Source organism: Typha angustifolia, chromosome 11, assembly GCF_048772165.1.
Source record: "Typha angustifolia cultivar Huaian chromosome 11, ASM4877216v1, whole genome shotgun sequence".
In the NCBI taxonomy this organism is placed as follows: domain Eukaryota; kingdom Viridiplantae; phylum Streptophyta; class Magnoliopsida; order Poales; family Typhaceae; genus Typha; species Typha angustifolia.
In genome coordinates, this window is record NC_133249.1 from 4528051 (window position 1) to 4546131 (window position 18081).

General features: G+C 36.6%; 3 protein-coding genes, 1 long non-coding RNA gene and 1 other non-coding gene across 5 annotated transcripts; 2 read left to right on the top strand and 3 right to left on the bottom strand.

Annotated features, from left to right (window-relative positions):
• The first annotated feature begins 85 nt into the window (after positions 1–85).
• On the top strand, positions 86–4898 carry LOC140769996 (uncharacterized). Its single transcript, XR_012105977.1, has 4 exons — positions 86–447; positions 619–697; positions 2140–2267; positions 3769–4898. It is a non-coding gene; the product is annotated as an uncharacterized lncRNA (long non-coding RNA).
• Positions 4899–5168: 270 nt separating this feature from the next.
• Positions 5169–5911, bottom strand: LOC140770568 (pathogenesis-related genes transcriptional activator PTI6-like). The gene has a single exon (XM_073111806.1). It carries the CDS (start codon positions 5761–5763, stop codon positions 5269–5271), a length of 495 nt encoding a protein of 164 aa, XP_072967907.1. The 5' UTR covers positions 5764–5911; the 3' UTR covers positions 5169–5268.
• A 595-nt stretch (positions 5912–6506) lies between these two features.
• On the bottom strand, positions 6507–12795 carry LOC140769992 (cysteine desulfurase 1, chloroplastic-like). The gene is made up of 10 exons (XM_073110931.1): positions 12489–12795; positions 12170–12303; positions 11433–11592; positions 11056–11242; positions 9536–9681; positions 9383–9455; positions 9182–9245; positions 8730–8829; positions 7033–7191; positions 6507–6837 (listed from the first exon to the last, which is right to left on the bottom strand). The coding sequence occupies exons 1-10, from the start codon at positions 12744–12746 to the stop codon at positions 6676–6678; spliced, it is 1443 nt and encodes a 480-aa protein (XP_072967032.1). The 5' UTR covers positions 12747–12795; the 3' UTR covers positions 6507–6675.
• Positions 12796–13623: 828 nt separating this feature from the next.
• Positions 13624–13697, bottom strand: TRNAI-AAU (transfer RNA isoleucine (anticodon AAU)). Its single transcript has one exon. It is a non-coding gene; the product is annotated as a tRNA-Ile (tRNA).
• A 1980-nt stretch (positions 13698–15677) lies between these two features.
• Positions 15678–17087, top strand: LOC140771009 (probable WRKY transcription factor 70). The gene is made up of 3 exons (XM_073112357.1): positions 15678–16125; positions 16303–16407; positions 16546–17087. Exons 1-3 carry the CDS (start codon positions 15824–15826, stop codon positions 16952–16954), a joined length of 816 nt encoding a protein of 271 aa, XP_072968458.1. The 5' UTR covers positions 15678–15823; the 3' UTR covers positions 16955–17087.
• The last annotated feature ends 994 nt before the right edge of the window (positions 17088–18081 follow it).

Below are 18081 nucleotides of genomic sequence, written 5' to 3' on the forward strand. Positions count from 1 at the left end.
GTTTGGAAAAGAAAAAGAAAAGAGTCAAAAATATCTTCAAATTTATAAACTGATACAAAATAGACAGGTCTTGTCCTCCTCTCCTCTCCGTCAACTTTATATCCTACTCTTGACTCTTCTTCTCTTCGTCAACTTTATATTCCATGTGTTTTAGTAATGATAATAATAAATGTTACATTCCATGGGCGATTCCAATCTATTTCTTCTGTTTCCGGTCTCCACGAACTTCAATCCGATTCTGAGTATTTATTCCGATTTCGGTTGCTTCTGTATGCTCGCTTTGATTGTTTTTTTTTTTCTCGTCTTGTTTGAGTTCATTTATTGATGCATTATGTTAATCTAGGGTTTCCTGGTGCGTTCATATGTGATTTAACCCGTCCATGGTTTTTTCTTTTGTTTGTAGTGATTTTAATAAGTTCTTTTGCTGTCGCATTCGAGTAGAAAGAGGTATTAATTGAGTCATTTTCTGGTTGTTAATATCTTTTTTTTTTTTTCTTTTGAATTAGTAACTCGTTTTGGATTATGTCAGACTTTAGTTCATTTGAATTCAGATTTTATCTCTAAAGTTCTTTTACCTATCTGCTTAATTTATGAAAAATCTCTCCTTTTGATATGCAGAAGCTTATCATGGCAAGAAAACGTATCTTAATTGAACAGAAGGATTTGCAGAAGGATCCTCCTCCCTACAGCACTGCAGGTACAGTCTAGATTAATTTCTCCGTATTAATTAATTGTTCCTTCTATTTTTCTGCAAAACTATATGTAATTCATTGGGTGCCACTAATACTTAATTCTTCTTCTGGTTAGTTCAAGAAGAAAGTAATATTCAAGTTTGTATCATTTCTTTAAGGAGATCTATTGTGTTAAAACTGGTCATGCTTGATAGCAAATAAAATTTTTCTCTAATGATTTCTGCGACCTTGTTGCTGGAGGAATGCAGTTCTTTTCACATCCTGTGAGAGACCCTTTTCACAGCTTGGTGCTTGTAAACTTAGAAATCTAGTTCTAGAGCCATAAGAAAGATACTTTCTAATGCAAATCCTAATGCCAGCAGCTTATATTAATTATACGTTTGAGGAAGTGGCCAAAGTTCCTGGAGTTACATAGAAGTTATTTTGGGTTGGGAACTCTGGGTAAGTCCTATCAGATCTTTTATTTAATCAAATTTGAGGTGCACCGTTGAATAGATCCGCCTCACAAAATGAACGGGGAATAGTCCATTATAAAGGAGGCAACCCAAAAACAGAGCAAATCATTCCATTTCCCTGATTAATAGGAAGAGGAATTGGTACCTGAATTGTGGGTCTGAAGAAGCAGAGCAAAGCTTTCAGATGGCTGAGATTATGAATAAGGAAGAGGTGGTTCGGTTGACCTGGAGCAAAATATTCATCTTGTCTCTATCATTTGTGTGATGTTTCCGGACTGGACCAAAACATTCAACTCCGACAGGATGGGCGAGAGCATTGTAAGGAACCTGCAAAAGTTGAAATATAACAAAGTAAAACGAAGCTTATTGTTCTCAATTAAAACAAAGGTTATTTCCCATGTTATCAATAGTATATAGTCAACAAATGAGGAAACCAATCTATACAGAAGTCCATGGTAGGAGTCCATTTTCTGCAATATACCAAACTCAGGCCATGGTATTGCAATGTAGGTGACCAAGGTAGTTGTATAGTGTCTGCAAGTAGGTGAATGCCATCAAACTATATATGCCATCAAGTTCTGATACAGTTAACTAAGGAGTATGTAATAATTGGACAAGGAAATTTAATAAAGTGCGAAAAGAAAAAGGATAAGTCGTAACTTTTGGTACATATTAAAGGTTATTGTTAGAAATCATATCTCAAATAGTCAGTTAGCGAAACAAAACCATAAATATCTACATTCATAATTTTTTTACTGAGTTTATGTAGCTACTCAGTCTACATACAATGCTCAACCCACTTATTTCTACCTATAGTGTATGATAGTAGGTGGCTCACTCAATATATGCATTATGAAATAGTACTATGCTAGGCCATATGTGGATATTCAGTTTATACATGCCTCTCAAGGGCGTGCCTCAGTATCTGTCTTAGCATAGCTGTTTAGACTTTAGAACACTGCCTTTTTTGTAATATTTTTTTTTTCTCCCAGGTCCTGCAGCTGAAGACCTTTTTCATTGGCAAGCAGCAATTATTGGGCCCAGAGATAGTCTTTGTGCTGGCTGTGTATACTTTTAAGATATTCATTTCCCTCAAGATTATCCTTTCAAACCACAAAAGGTATCATGATCTAACACTATGTATTATTATTATTACGATGGTGATGTCATTTTAGTTTATTCTCTTGTGCTAATCCACTTAATGACCAATGAGTTATACTTTGAAGTAAATTGTGACTCCTCAGGGCTTTTGGTTGTTCACTAATCAATTTTGAAACAAGAAGCAGTTTCTGTTCATCAATATATAGCGAAAACACTCTGAAGTATGTTTTATCATCTAGCATGCTGAAATCTGATTAATGAAATTTACTTTAGATTGGTTTTATACCTGAGCGTATTCAGGAACCTGTTGGGTTTTTTTTCCCTGTAGTTGAGTGGGCTTCTCATCAAAAATATTGTCATTGGCGCAGTTTGTAATGTTCTTAAGTACTATTTCCAATGGGATAAAATCATAAAATATCTTCAGATACTAAACTATGTTCTTACAACATAAGTCTCCACATGATCATGACAAAGATTAGAAATCCAAACACATGAAGGAAGAAAATGATCCCTCTTTTTTTTTTTATTGTGCATAAAGTTCCTTCAGTGCTTAAGATGTATCACAAAGAATGAAGCATCTGTCAAGCAATCCAACCTTCCATTGCAGGGTTTGATAGTCAGCAATACAAAGCTTTCAATATAAAGTCTTAGGCCTCCTATATGCATTATCCTAATATGCTCTTTTGACATTCTAATTATTTCAAAATAGGCTTTAGAGGTACTTCAAATAAATGTGCACTAGATAAATCAATTTTCATGTATGCGGTTAAACACCTGGAATACTAAACATAAATGCTGAAGTGGTTACTATCAGCCCAAGTATTATAGTAGAATTTTAGTTTAAGCTATTATATTTTCTGAGATTTATTTTAGGTGAACTTTCTGTATTGTAATCACTAATCATAGTCTAATTTAGTAGTATTAGAAATGCACAACCTATTAATTATATTATGATTTGGGTAAACTCTCAGGGTTTTAACCTTTGAAATCTTTGTTGTCATTTAATGCAAGCTTCCTCTAGGAATTTAAATAATGTAGTCTGTGATAAATTTGTGTGCTCACAATGAGCTGATCTAGTCGTATACGCAAGTGAGGGCAATTGATCTAGGTCTACTATAGATTAGGACCTCTGCATATACGCATAGTGGTAGAGCAACTAACTATCTTTTTGTTTTGGACTGGAAACTGAGCCTGCTTTAACACAGAAACTTCTAACAACAAAGAGTTGCCTGCACCATGTGGAGGTAGAATATTGTGTAAGAAGTTACTTCTGAGAACTTGAGATTTAGTTGATTATGCAGTAATTCCTCTTGTCATCTTTTTTAGGCTTTTAGTCTGGATGAAGCTTGTCTGTTTGTTTGATAAATTATGCTTTGTTATTGTAAATGTCACCCATATATAAACCGATGCCATACAGGGTCTTATATTTAGGATCATTTTGATCCCGCTAATTGTTATGAAACAAGAAGTTTTTACCCCCTATGTAGAGACTCCATACCTGAATTCTTTTCCATTTTTAGGTTTTGCTTTCAAGACTAAGATCTTTCATCCAAACATCAACTGCTTCGGTAAAATCAGCTTGGATATTCTCAAACATCAGTGGAGTCCTGCCTTAAAAATCTCAAAGGTATATTGATCCTTTCCTAATGCACCTACAAGTATGATTTCTTGCAATGACATTTTATCTATCTCGCTATTGTTTCTGGACGGAATGGTGGTGTAAGAAGTTCTTCATTTTCTTCATTCCCATAAGGTGCTCATTTAGATGTTTACTGTTTAAAATTGTGAAAACTACATTTAATCTGCCTCAAAAGATGATTTCTTTTTTACAATTGTCAAAAATCTTTTCTTCTTCTTTTCTCTTGTAGCATTCTAACAGTATCTAGTCAGGTCAAGACCTAGATCTTCAAACTGTTCTCTTTTCAACATATTCCACCTATCTACATGTTCCGTTTTCTTGTAGAGTCTTTACTACTTGCATACAAAGACGAGCATGTTCCTGTTCCCTTTTCTCTCCCAGTGATGTCATATTCCTACAGAATGAAACCTAATCCACACACACTCTACAAACATACTATGCAAACTGTGGCATTATCTTGTGCATTAACGAGATGGTTATGACTTGGAGAGAGAAACTATTAAAGAGTCCGGTAAGTTACCACATTATCAACAACATATCGAAATTTCATAAATGTGTTTGTTGCTTATATTCCTAACAATCAAGCTGTCTAGGTTTTGCTTTCAATCTGGTCGGTGTTGGTGGATCTCATCCACTTCCAGATGGCCATCTTGTTCCTCCTATTGCCCATACGTACCAGAAAGACAGAGCCAAGTATGAAGCCACCGTCCGAAGCTGGACAGAGAAATAAGCTATGGATGATCATCTTATCACACTTCCTGGCCAAAATTCTTCACTCTTCCCTGTTACAGTTTAATAACACGGACATGCTCGTCTTTCGTTTGTCATGCAATTCATGTGTCGTAGTTTTGATGGACGTCGAGTTTGTGGTCGCGGATAGTTTGGCATTAGATTTATATATTCGAATTATTTTAACTATAAACTCCTCCAACTTTACGTTGGTTGCTTTTAGTGCACGTCTAGCTTGTTATATAAATGATGATAACAACTCTGGATGTGTTCAATTGAAATGAATGGATTGTATCTTATTAGTTATGACAAATATTAATTCGAAGAATATTATATATTTGGTTCGGTTTGTTCTGACTTTTTTTTTTAATTAAATCTTGAGTCCAAGTAAGTTGACATCTGTATGGGAATTTATCAATGATTATTTTGGTGTTGAAATGAGATTATCACGTTGAGATAATTAACATCATCACACCACTGCACACCAAAATACGAAAGAAAGGAGAGAGAGAGAGAGAGAGAGAGAGAGAGAAGAAAAGAAAAATTAGAGAGTTAGAAAGAGTGAAATCTTAGATTGAAGTCAAAATCCGGGAACACACTAGTAGTATAATTACAACCAACAAGTCTTCATCAAGCTGAAGCCACATCATTATCAAACAGAGCATTTCTCCGACGTCTCCTCGCCTTTGCCGTCAACGCCCAGCACCGACATCGGTGAGGTCTCGCCACCGAACTCGCCCTCGTCGCAGTGCTCCGCCATGGCCGCCGGGTTCTCGGTCCGGAAGTTAGTGACGGCCTTCGCGCCCCTCATCCTCACGGCGGCGCGGTCGTACGCGGTGGCCGCCTCCTCCGCCGTGTCGAACGTGCCTAACCAAACCCTCCTCCTCTTGACCGGATCGCGGATCTCCGCCGCCCACCGCCCCCACGGCCGCCGCCGCACGCCGCGGAACACCCTCTCCGCCGCACGCCTCGGCCGGCTCGCAGCCGCCGCGGCCGCGGGAACCTCGAGCACGCTCCTCTTGGCCGGGCGCCCCGAGCGCTCCCCGCCGCTCGACGACGAGGAGGAGGAGTCGGTGGCGTCGGCGTCGGCGACGAGGATCCGCACGATCCTCGTCGCGTTACGCGATCTCTTATCGGATCGGGCCATTACCCGATCGACGGACGGGCTCAGAATTCCATTAAGAGAGGAATAAGAGCTTACCTGAGGAAGTGGTCACGATTAGGGCTTCCAGCTAGGGTTTTCGGGCGGGAAATAAGAGGATGAGTTCAGGGGAGAGAGAGAGAGAGAGAGAATAAACCGAGAATATAAACCACAAAGATGCTTCGGGGCGTTTTAGTAATTCCGGTGGGACACGTCAGTCTAAACTAGGTGGCTTCGCTCGCCCGACTGCGCAGCACCGTGGAAAGTCGAGGGTCTGTGTAACTGTGTTTTATAATGTCGACACGATTTTGTAATACGGAGCGGGTCAACTATTTTTCAAGTCGGTACCTGGAAAAGATGAGAGGGAGTAATACCCCTCGCAAATGATAAAAATGCAGGGTTTGAATTGCAAATTAGCCTTTACGTATACAAACATACGGCTGGAAACTAATTTACACATAATAAACGAGAGGGTAACTTAGGACCTTTTGAACCTAAGTGGGCCTTCAGTTGCATCTGATATAATTTTTTTATTCTTTTCTTTTATGATGAGAGTTGCATCTGCTAGTTGAATCGAGCATAAGTAGAGGACATTCAAGTACATATGTATATATATATATATATACGAGCGCCATTTACTGGAAACTAGTTCCAAACAAGTAACTCATTTGATGCCTTATTTTGCTCTATTACAGGTTGCCAGTAATATGACATGCTTGTCAATGTACAGTATCATATGTAAACTGTCAGAAGCAGTAAACAGATTATTTTTTCATGCAGAACGCTAACTTCTGTAAGTTGCATAAGTGAAGTTTGGATACAAAAAGTTTTAAATTACAAGGAGGAAAAAGAAAAAGAAATGACTTTTTTGCCAGACAAGCAGTCGGATATCAGCGTATGGGGTGAACTGTTTTTTTTTCAAGTAAGGATATCAATAGCCTCTTTAAGTGCCTGAATGAAGATATCCACCTCTTCTTTAGTGTTATAGAAGTGAAGGCTAGCACGTGCACTTGCGTCGATCCGTAAGGTGCGGTGGAGGGGCTGCGCACAATGATGTCCAGATCTAATCGCTACTCCATGCTGAAAAAGGAACAGCTCGACCATCAAAAGACTTTCTATTTTGATACACATCCATATTAAGGCCACATGTTCCAGATCTGAATATTTGCGGCAAGGAAATTGCTTGATAGTTCCAATTAAAGAAGGCATAAAATTTTGAGGCATATAATAAACAGCGCATCGTTACTAACATCAGAAATAAAAGTTTCCACATACCAGGTTGTTTACTAATGTTGCAATATCTGTAGGATGAACATTTCCAACATTAAATGAACAAAGAGGAGCACGGTGAGTGGCAACCGAAGGAGCAGGACCATAGATGTGCACATTTGGAACCGACATAAGTCTGTCATACAGATAGTTTGCCAACTCCTTCTGCAAAGGGGCAAAAATACAAATGCAAATCAAATTCATCACCGAAATCAACCATCTCATTCTGATCCAAATGGAAAATCATAGGACACATGACATGACATTTGCAGACACTGCTCTCACAAATATGAGGCCAAAAGGTCGCATGTTTCTCATCATAAAAAAGATCCCATGTTGTTAGAGCTAGAACTACCACCAGAAAAAAAGGAAAATGAACCAACAAGACTAAATTTTATCACCTAATATCATTGCAACAATGAAGCGATCCCGGTGCACAGATCTCACCCACTTCATGTTCAATGGCCATCTTAAATCACTAAATCAAACAATAAAGTGATAAACCACCACATATCCTTAATGCCAACAAAATACAAATGTAAAATGACTCGTACAGAAGTATTATTACTTAAACATCAATTATTCAACAAAATTATTCTGATCTCCATAACAGGTGCTCCAATAAGTCAATTGTAGACTAGACATGAAAACATGATTGACTAACAATTTTGTCACTACTCACTAGCTATACATAATAATGTTAAAAATTAGCTACTTCTACTTTTTTATTTTTATAATCTTCAACTTTTTTTTTCTCAAAATTCAGAAAGCTTCGCCTCAGTTAATTACAATTCACCAAAGACAAACTAAGATCTCTAATCCTCCCTACAAACTCGGAAGGCAGTCACTCAGATCAGTACATGTCAATTGATATATGGAAGCTTTTTTTCCCTAATAACAAAGATGAGAAGGTAACAAAAAAATTGGCAAAATTTTATGACAGACTACCAACCTCAAATCAACCCTCCAATGCTCCAACCAACAAAAATCAACCAAGGGAACTTGCATAAAGGTTATGAAGCAATAGGTAAGTAGAATAACCTATTTAAGTATAGGTTCACACAATGCAAAAGCAAGCCCTCCAAAATAGTCCTCTAGACATAAAAATAGCCTAGACTAGGATAATGAGGATTACAAGTTTTGATTTAGGATAGGCCAAAGAGCCATAAAGATCAAACCTATAAGATTATTCATGGTAAGTGAACATTCTATATCTATGAGATGAGATATAATGCAAGGATTTATCAAATCTGCAGCATGAAGATTACTAACATCCATTGTTTTAAAAACTTCGGCCTTAACGCCTAGGCTTCCGTCTTAGATAGAATATAACAAGGCTCTGTTTAAGTCCCACCTAAGTGACCGTCTTAGCATCTAATATCATATTTTAATATGTAGATTGACTTTGAAATTCAGAATTAATGTACATATTGATGAATTAGTGTATTTGAATAGCATACTATAGTTCTTAACAAGAATACATTAGTATATTGTTTAGATTGTGGGTATTAATTTTAACTTCTTCGCTAACTATTTCTTTTATTTGTTTATTTATTAACCCTCTTGAGGCTAGGCGCCGCCTAGGCATCCACCTAGTGCCTAGGAGCTACAAGATCCCTTGTCGCCTACAATCTTTTAAAACCTTGCTGACATCCATGTTATCATCACCTCAAAACTATGGACAGAATAATAGACATGCTTACCTCATAATCATGGATTCTTTGCATGCCAATATTGGATAAATAATCAATTGCTGCCCCCAATCCTATAGCTTCCGCAATTGCAGGAGTTCCAGCCTCAAATCTGATTAGCCAAAGTATAACAAGGTTATTAGTATTCCAGACTACAGAGAACATCATGCAGAGAGTAATACACATAAATTAAAAACTGCCTCAAGGGAAAGAATTTGAATGAGCTAATTTGTCTCATACTCTCATGATCCAGCTTAATATAGGGTATGCAGAGCACTTGATTTTAGGCAGAAAATATAACTAAAATTTGCACATTTCCAACTTATATCTTATCAGTCATCAATGTACTGAAATGCTTTGTTGTTCATGGTGAAACTTTAAAGAAGATTAATTGTTAATTGTTAACTTTGAAACTTTCAAAAAGAAGGATAAACAAGGATATCAGAGATGCAAAGCAAGATAACCTGGAAGGAGGTTCAGCATATGTGGAGTAATCATTGAACACATCAGCAATCATTTCACCACCACCTGAGGAGAAATCAAAATGTTAACCAAGATAATGCACAAAAAAAGGATATTATTGCTGAAAGTTATAACAGACAAGGTCAACAGTGACTCAACATCCTACTGAGACCACGTATGTAAAGATAATTACATTATCTTACCTAAAAATGGAGGCATACATGACAAGAGCTCGCTTTTACCATATAAGAAACCAATCCCTGTAGGTCCACACATCTGAGAGATATTTAGTCTTTAACATCCTAAGACAGGCTTTTCAGATCTTATTCAAACTAAGTGGGTCTACAATAACAGACCTTGTGTGATGATGCGACAAGGAAATCAGCGCCAAGCTTTTGAACATCAACGACCATATGTGGAACACTTTGACAAGCATCTACAAGAACCTTTGCACCAACCTTGTGTGACCAGACCACAATATCCTCGATAGGAAGTTGAGAACCTGAATACAAAAAACAAAAATAACCACTGATGCTGAAAATCGGAAATTCTATAGTAGTCCACCATCTTCCAGTGGTTTAGTTAGCAACTAAAATAGAGATGGAAACTTCACCAACAGCCATATTATCCTTTAGTTAATAGCCTGGAATGGAAGAGTTCTCAACTTTGAATCATGGAACATGATGGTTTCAATTTTCGGCTGAAATTGATATGTTTCAGTAGAAAATGGTTCAAAACCAATGCAAAATTCACTATTAAGTCAAAACCATCAAGATTGTTGGTTTTGAGTCCCTGATTTTGAACTGTTCTTGGTCAGCACCAATTTGTTGAAGCCCATTAAATTGTTCTTTCTGAGGATTTAAACAGAGGAACTTTGAATGTCTCCTTTTTCAGTATTTGGTGGAAAGATCCACCTCTCAAAAGTATTGACATGACAGTTAACCAAATTACATGTAAATATATAATATCATGTGATGTTTGTTGTTCCTGCCACCAAAGTGACATCCAGGGCTTTCTCTATAACAGTAGAAGGAACTCGAAGAAGATTCTTATTTGAGGCAAAAACTGACCAAAAGGCACATCTTATAAATGACAATACTGGTTGGTGATCTTTAAGTTAAAATATTATTTCACAAGGTGGTTCATTTATATCCAATTTATCTATATAGGACATATAAGGCTGACAGGAGTTTTCATTAACACCACCTCCCAGTAAAATACATACCAATCAAGCTCGTGTAGTTGTTGTATCTAGCTCAGCTTAAAGCAGCAATATGCCATTACTTTAAAATTCCTTGAAATAATCTATGAGTTAAAGACAAATTACCTACCTCAAACTCTAGTCTCTGTCATGATTTTATATTCCTTGACAGCCAAGGAAATTCTTGTGAGCACCTTCTATTTGCATGACAATGATTTGCATAAGCAGTGCTGCTAAATCTCATGAGTTATATAACAGGTCCACAAATTTGCCTATATTAATGGTTCACAAAATAGCAACAATTCCACTTTTGGCACAAGAACTATGATTTTAATTTAAGACAAATGTAAGAACTATGATTTCATATACATTGACGACGTTGAGAGCTTTTTTCACTGTCTGAAGTAGCCATTTTGCATATCTACAAATGCAAGAAGTTATTTTCTCCAGATCAAACTGACCGGCGTAGCAATTTCTTATTTGTTGATGTATGCAACCAATACAAGTTTCCTTGCTTCTAGAGGGGTGACAAAATATCAAATTAGATTTTCAATACTTGCTTGCTTCCTACAGTCTATGTTTAATATAGGCACACACTTTAGTTGGAATTTGGAACATACATAAGACATTTAATAGACAGACTAAAAGATGTGGCCCCACATAATATTTACGTACCAAGTACATTTGAGACATGATGAACAACTACAATCTTTGTCTTGTTTGACAGAAGCTCCTTTAACTGCTTGATATCTGGAACCTCTTCTTCTGTCAATCCGACATACTTCAAAGTTGCACCAGTCTTTTGAGCAACAAATTGCCAAGGAACTATAGCACTATGATGCTCCGCAATTGTAAGTAGTATCTAAAGAAGGGTGAGCACACATAAGCACTTAGAGGTGTAAATATAAAACATACAAGGAGGTATAAATAATATCTACTATTACCAAAAAAATTAAAATAAACTGAAACCGCCAACCAAGGCTCTCACAAGCTACAATTGCCAAACTTCAAGACTTGATCCTTAATAAGAAGACCGAAAAGAGAAAATGCACCTCATCTCCAGGCTTTAAGTTGGATATGCCCCATGAATAGGCTACTAAATTGATTGCTTCAGTAGCATTACGAGTAAATACAATCTCTCTGCTTTCCGATGCATTTACAAAATCTGCAACTTTGTTTCTCGCTTCCTCATATTTATCTGTCGCCTTCAAACTGACCTCAGAAGTAGAAGAAAAATTAGTCAGGACTTTAAAACTATTTGCATCAAAATTTAGATATTTCACTTATATTTTATTTTCCATGTTTAAACATATCATATTGCATAAATGAAATTAATATAAGCTAAAGATCTGGTTAACATATCCAAAGAGGTTATATCACAGGCCAGGTTGTCATTCTTATTGCTTATAAGACTCTAGAATTCGAAATTGATTTCTAATTCTTATCACTTATAAGACACTGGATTTACTTGTATTAATGATGCTTATATACGTCGCCTCCCTTTACAGTTATTTGTTCCCTTAATAATGCTTCTGACATTTAAAACTAAAAGTTCCTACAACCTTAAGATAGTAAATGTAATTCTCATAATCTTTCATAAGCAATAAGGTAGGTAGTATTTCATATTCATATGAAAATTATTTCCCGTATAGAGAACTAAAAGATTTAGGGTTCTAAATTCTCTTGTATAATAAAAAGAATAGCTCACAATGAAATACTTCTGCCCTACCTATGTGAAAAGCTAGAAAGTTGTTTAGCACAAACAGATGCAACAGAAAGAATATAGTACCTGAGGGAGTGGATGCCTCGATGAACGTTCGAATTATAGGATTGGTAGTACTCATCTAAAGCCTCGATAACACTAGAAGGTTTCTGAGAAGTAGCGGCATTATCCAAGTACACCAACTTGATACCATTAACCTCCTACAATTCCAAGAATTCTCACTTAAATTACCATAAGACAACTAACCACAAATTCCAAGTATTGATTCGAGAGTAGTAGTAGTTTGACATCAATAACAACGATAATGTAGCTCGAAGCCTTAAACAAAGAGATCGAACTGTCATTAAAAAAAAAAAAAAAAAATCCATGCGCCGATGGCGAATACCTGGTGAAGGATGGGGAAGTCGGGCCTGGTGATGTCGCCGAGCGAAGTGGACTCCGCGACGCCGGAAGGGGCCGGTGTGGAAGCGGCAAAGGAAGAGGAGAACCTCGAGAGACGTGAACAGGATCTGTGCAAATTCCAGCTAGGGTTCGGATTTCGGAGGAGGAGGGGCCGATAGTGCGAGCGAGAGAGCGGGGAGAGAAGCTTCTTGGAGAAGGAGCGAGGGGTTGGAGACGAAGGGAAGTGGCAAAGCGACGCCATACGCGGACGGATTGGAGCGGCGGTTGTTAAATTGCGTGATAAAATGATAGGAAAGAAATAGAAGAATATGATAGATAGGAGGAGCACGTGACCAGCGAGCCTCCCATGGGCACCGCCTCATTGTATTCAAGTATTCTTGGTCGGTAGAAAATGGTGTTTACTTGAGTGAAGTACAAACAAAAAAATTAAAAAAAATTAAAATTAAAATTAAAATTAAATTATTTTTTTGATTTATTTTTTTGTAATTAGGATAAGGTTGAATACCGATAGGATACGAATCAAATACTTATAGATAGGCCATCACTTTTGTACATATCAAAACAATACAAATACAATTATTAATCATTCCACCGTTCTTCTTCTTTTGAATATAGTATTTATCCATATTTATACACAATTGGTATATATATTCGTTATTTAGTTTTGTCGAAACAATAAAACTTGTTATTTAGGTCTACTTTTCATATCAGTCGATTTTTTGTGTTATAATTTTGTTAATATTATAAAAAAATTATTTGATGTATGTTGAATCTACGCTTATACCCTAATGTTTGTTTTAGCATAATAATTAACTTAATTATAATTTTATAAAATATATATTTATTATTTTGATAAATTCAAGTTTTGATGCATATGGATCAATACACAATCGATCGTCAAAATAAGAATTTATCTTACGGATAGAGGTGTATGCTACAATAACAAGCAGTATCACTATAAGCAGAGGAGACGAGACTTTAAATTTATTTGAGTAATGAAGATCTGACATTTATTCTTTCAGAGTTTTCGAAAAGGAAAAACGAATTCAAACAATAAAATTGATGGCTAATTATGTTAAACCATTTGATTGTCTAAAAAAAAATCAATTACTGTGAAATGGCCCATGCAGGTCTCGAACCTGCGACCTTCGCGTTATTAGCACGACGCTCTAACCAACTGAGCTAATAGGCCAATTTGCTGTTATTAAATTTTTTATTTAATAAACAACTTATCTAATCTCATTCAACTTTTTCCTTATTATGACCTACGACATCTTATTCCTAAATATTATAGTAGCTATCCTCTAAGAATACAAATACTATTTATTAAAACTATATATTATACCACACAATAATCTAATTATTAATTTATTTTTCAATTTTTATCCCATTAATCTACTTTATATCAAATCAAAATAATATTTATCATAATTTCATAAAAACAAAATACATTTATTCTATCTTTTATTTCACTTTATATCACATCAAAACATTGTTTTTAAAAGGAAATGCTATCCACTTCAGAGCCATCAGTCGTTAACCAAGCTGAGAATCTTGTAACCTTATTGTAGTGCAACCACACCCAGAATCTTCTTTCCAGAATATTTTATATTGAACTGAGAACTAATTTAGAATTTAGAATATATATATATATATATATATATATGGAGTACGTACAGTGACAAAATAGTTTCCTATAACTAAAACATTTGGACAGAGTAATCCAACAACTGCTATTTAAGTTATTTTCATCACCGCAAACTTGGCATTAAATGTTAATCCAGACTTGCATTATTGTCCCTTTGTACAGTACATTAATTGCTTGTCTGTTTGATGATTTAATTGTTTACTTTTCCAAGCCCAAATGTAGACTTTTCTATAGTATGAACTCTAGTTTTAGCTGCTTGTCTTCTCTTTTTTTTTCATCTAGTGCAGGTAGTTAGCTTTTCCTTTTCATAGCAGATTCATCGCCTTTGAAAAGATTTATTTAGACTCTTCGACCCTCATCTTACAGTGCAAGCATCCTCATTAGATTCCAGTTATATAAGTAGGTTGACATTTATTGTGCTTCTTTGGGCCACTGGGATCACAGTGTTTAATTACCCGTTGGGATCTTTAAGAGTCTCAGAATAGGATGAATTATTTGGTAGCTTAATTTTGGATCCACATATCCTCTGCAAGTGATAATCCTTTTAGTATATGTCAAGGTCGATTCAGTTGTTATTTCTTTCTCACTCGTTAATTTCTTATAACTAATCCCAGGTGAGAAGATTTGACAGATGAAGTTTCCTGGTTGAGAGTGACGAGTTGAATAAGTATACATATCTACTCTCGAGAGTGCAGTCGGCAAACTATGTATTCAGTCTATCAACCACTCACAGTTTGAACGGACTGACTATCTGTATTCCATCATAAATCTTGCATGGTAATGTGAATCCATAGACAGACCCTTCATTTCAAACAGTCATGGACCCTACATCGTATATATATGTCTATATACTTTATGATGTATTGATGTTGCCAACATTGGAATCCTAGTTTTGATACTATTTATTGTGTAGAGTTTAACACTAATAGTTATTTACGTTGTTTTTTTGTTTGTGATTAATTTAAGTACTTAGATCAACAGCAGGGGAGTGAATTGAAACAGTATATATAAGAGTCGAAGCACATGCTTGAAGTTGCCATGCACTATTGCGACACTAGGTGACATGAGAAGATATCAATTTCTTGGCAGCGTATAATTTGTTTTGGTTGGTAAAATTAATGGACAGATCGATAGCTCCTGGTAACTGATGTAATAAATTCTACGTCAGCTTCCGGGCCAAATCTAAGAACATTAGAATTAGCTTAATCACAAGATTATAGCCTCTCTCTCTCGATCTGTTTGTTTCATTGTCTCTTCTAGCCGACCTCACAATTTCCGTTGAACGAGTAAAATGGCCATTACGTATACTTGTTGACTGACCTTATAAGAGAAAAGCCAAAGACTTTAGTACTCGTAAACAAGCCTATCTACTGGAGCGTGAAAGAATTAAAAGCTACGATCAACCAGAGGGTGCAGCCACTGATCACTGGTGCAGAGAGAGGATCTGTATCCTAGTGAGAATGCGTGAAGTTTTACCTTTGACGTATTGACAACATCCACATGACCAAATTGGATCAGTTATGTTGATGTCTGGTTAGCTTTATATATTGGAGAAAGGGATCTGGAGCTCTCACATATCTTGCATACATACAGATACTCTGTGGGACACTGAAAATAGATCTGTAGACTATATATATATATATTATACGTTGCATTCACCATCTCATCTCATGGCGTCTCCGGTTCCGCGGCCGTTTCCTTTCGATCATCTGGCGGTGATCGAGGAGATCAACCGGGGGCGAGAGCTGACGGTGGAGCTCCGAGCGCTTGTTCTTGGGTCAACGCCGAGCGGCGACGGGTGGTCGGAGATGGTGAGAGAGCACTTTGAGAAGATACTCAAATGTTGCACCATGGCTCTCTCCCTGCTGCAATCCCATGGGTGCCGGTGGCCGAAGGCCGGCGGCGATGGCGAGGAGAGGAGCAAGATTAGTTTGGCGAAGCAAGATAATAAGCTAGTTGGCCATAAGAGGAGGTATACATACATACATACATACATACATATTTTATTGTCCACCTTCATCATGCAACATAAGATTTATGCCCATCACTTTTGCTCATCAAAAGCAATCTAATTACTTTGGTAGATATACATAACATCTAGTATCTAATTTTTCTTTTTCTCTCCTTCAACTCACTGTGAACAAAACAGGAGGCAGGTGGCGTCTCCAACCGTTATAACAACTGTTCCACACTACGATGGCCACCAATGGAGAAAATATGGAGAGAAGATGATCAAAGGATTCAAATACCCAAGGTCAACCATTGTTCTTTAATTCCAATCTAATTAAAGTATCCCGATTAATTAGAACACCTAATAATCTAGCTTCCTTCTCTCAACTTAAGAGTACTACTAATTGGAGTCATCGATATTCTCATGGCATTAATTAAGCAGGAGCTACTATAGATGCACCTACAGCAAAGAGCAAGGATGCCGAGCAACCAAGACAGTGCAGAAGGAGGACGACGGCGCCAGCCAGCCTAACTTCGCCGTCGTCTACACATCGCCGCACACCTGCGAGACCGACGCCGCCAACTCGCCGTTCGTCGTCGACTCGTCGTCGCAGAACCTCACACAAGAGCAGCAGCAGCAGCCCCAGCATCAGTCTTCTCCCACTTCATATGCCACTGTAGAGAACCAGAGCCAGTACAGCAGCCCATGTGTCAGTAATGACCAGCAGGATGTTGATCGTATGTTCTTCCAGTGGACAGTTCCAGAGGAGTTTGAGAGGCCAATGGAGGTGCAGGAGATGCTGGATCTGGTAGCAAACTTCCCCTTAGATGCATACTTGGGTCTATTGTGATTAGTTGGACAAATCCATGCAATTAATCTATTAGCTAGCTAGGGGTTTTCTGTTACTAAGAAATGTTTTTAGAAGGATATATACCTTAAGAGTTATTAAACACATAATATATCCTATGTTGTTGTTGTTGTTAGTGTTATTGTTGCTGTTGTTTTTCTTTTTCTTTGTGAGGTTTTTTGATCAATTAGAAGATGAATGAGAATGTTTGACAAATAGCATCAATCTAAGATCATGGCTTCTGGGGCCCCATATAATGGATGCCAAGTAAGTCGACTGTTAAGAGATTCTTGCATCACCCCTGCATCCTAATATGTCAGCATGGGTGAGAACTAAGACGGTGGCATTTTGTCGATTTCGCTGCTTCTCAATTATTAGTGGGACCCATATAATGTTTTTTTAAAAAAAATCTAATGGATGATACTTTGTTATCTAATGAGCTGGAAGTGGAACTAATTTTGTCTCTTAAGGAAAATAATAATTCAACACTAATACATAATAATACACATAGCTCAGTCTTTTACCATCATGTTAATAATAATAATAATAATAATAATAATAAATTAATTGAAAACCTAAATAAAAAATAAAACTTCTCAAATAATATTAATATCAAACGTAATTTTTTGAGTATATTTAGGTCGCAATCAGATCAAAATAATATTAATTACTATCTGCTACTATGCAATGAACATGTGAATCACGAAAATGTATTGTCCCCATCGATCATTTAATACGGTCCATGAGTAGGAAACGTCAAACCAAATTATAGTAGCAAATTCTTGATAGAGAGAGAGAGAGAGAGAGAGAGACTATGCTGTTGACTGAGATAGGTTGGAACCTTGGAAGATTAATTAATATCTTATTCTTTTATATAAGTTTGGTCCTAAAATAAATATACATTGCTACGACTACACTAATCAATATCTTATACTTTATAGGAGTATTGGTCCTAAAATAAATATTCATGGTTGATCCATAGCTCAAAGTACCCAAAGTATATAACGCTTTGGCTCTCAATAAGTGCCTAGTTATCAAAGAGTTTAGAGTACAAACTTTGGTATCTAGAAATAATATAGTCGTAGGCTATGTTCTCCTGTATACTTTTAAGACTATCAATAAAAAAATAT

Excerpts from the sequence above, each read along its gene's own strand:
- LOC140770568 (XM_073111806.1), bottom strand. The coding sequence starts at position 5,763 with ATGGCCCGATCCGATAAGAGATCGCGTAACGCGACGAGGATCGTGCGG.
- LOC140769992 (XM_073110931.1), bottom strand. The coding sequence starts at position 12,746 with ATGGCGTCGCTTTGCCACTTCCCTTCGTCTCCAACCCCTCGCTCCTTC. Across the intron at positions 11,593-12,169 it reads CGAGGCATCCACTCCCTCAG|TTTGAAGGCGACAGATAAAT; the intron begins GTACTATATTCT and ends TTCTGAGGTCAG. Across the intron at positions 11,243-11,432 it reads ACTTAAAGCCTGGAGATGAG|ATACTACTTACAATTGCGGA; the intron begins GTGCATTTTCTC and ends ACCCTTCTTTAG.
- LOC140771009 (XM_073112357.1), top strand. The coding sequence starts at position 15,824 with ATGGCGTCTCCGGTTCCGCGGCCGTTTCCTTTCGATCATCTGGCGGTG. Across the intron at positions 16,126-16,302 it reads CTAGTTGGCCATAAGAGGAG|GAGGCAGGTGGCGTCTCCAA; the intron begins GTATACATACAT and ends TGAACAAAACAG. Across the intron at positions 16,408-16,545 it reads AAAGGATTCAAATACCCAAG|GAGCTACTATAGATGCACCT; the intron begins GTCAACCATTGT and ends TTAATTAAGCAG.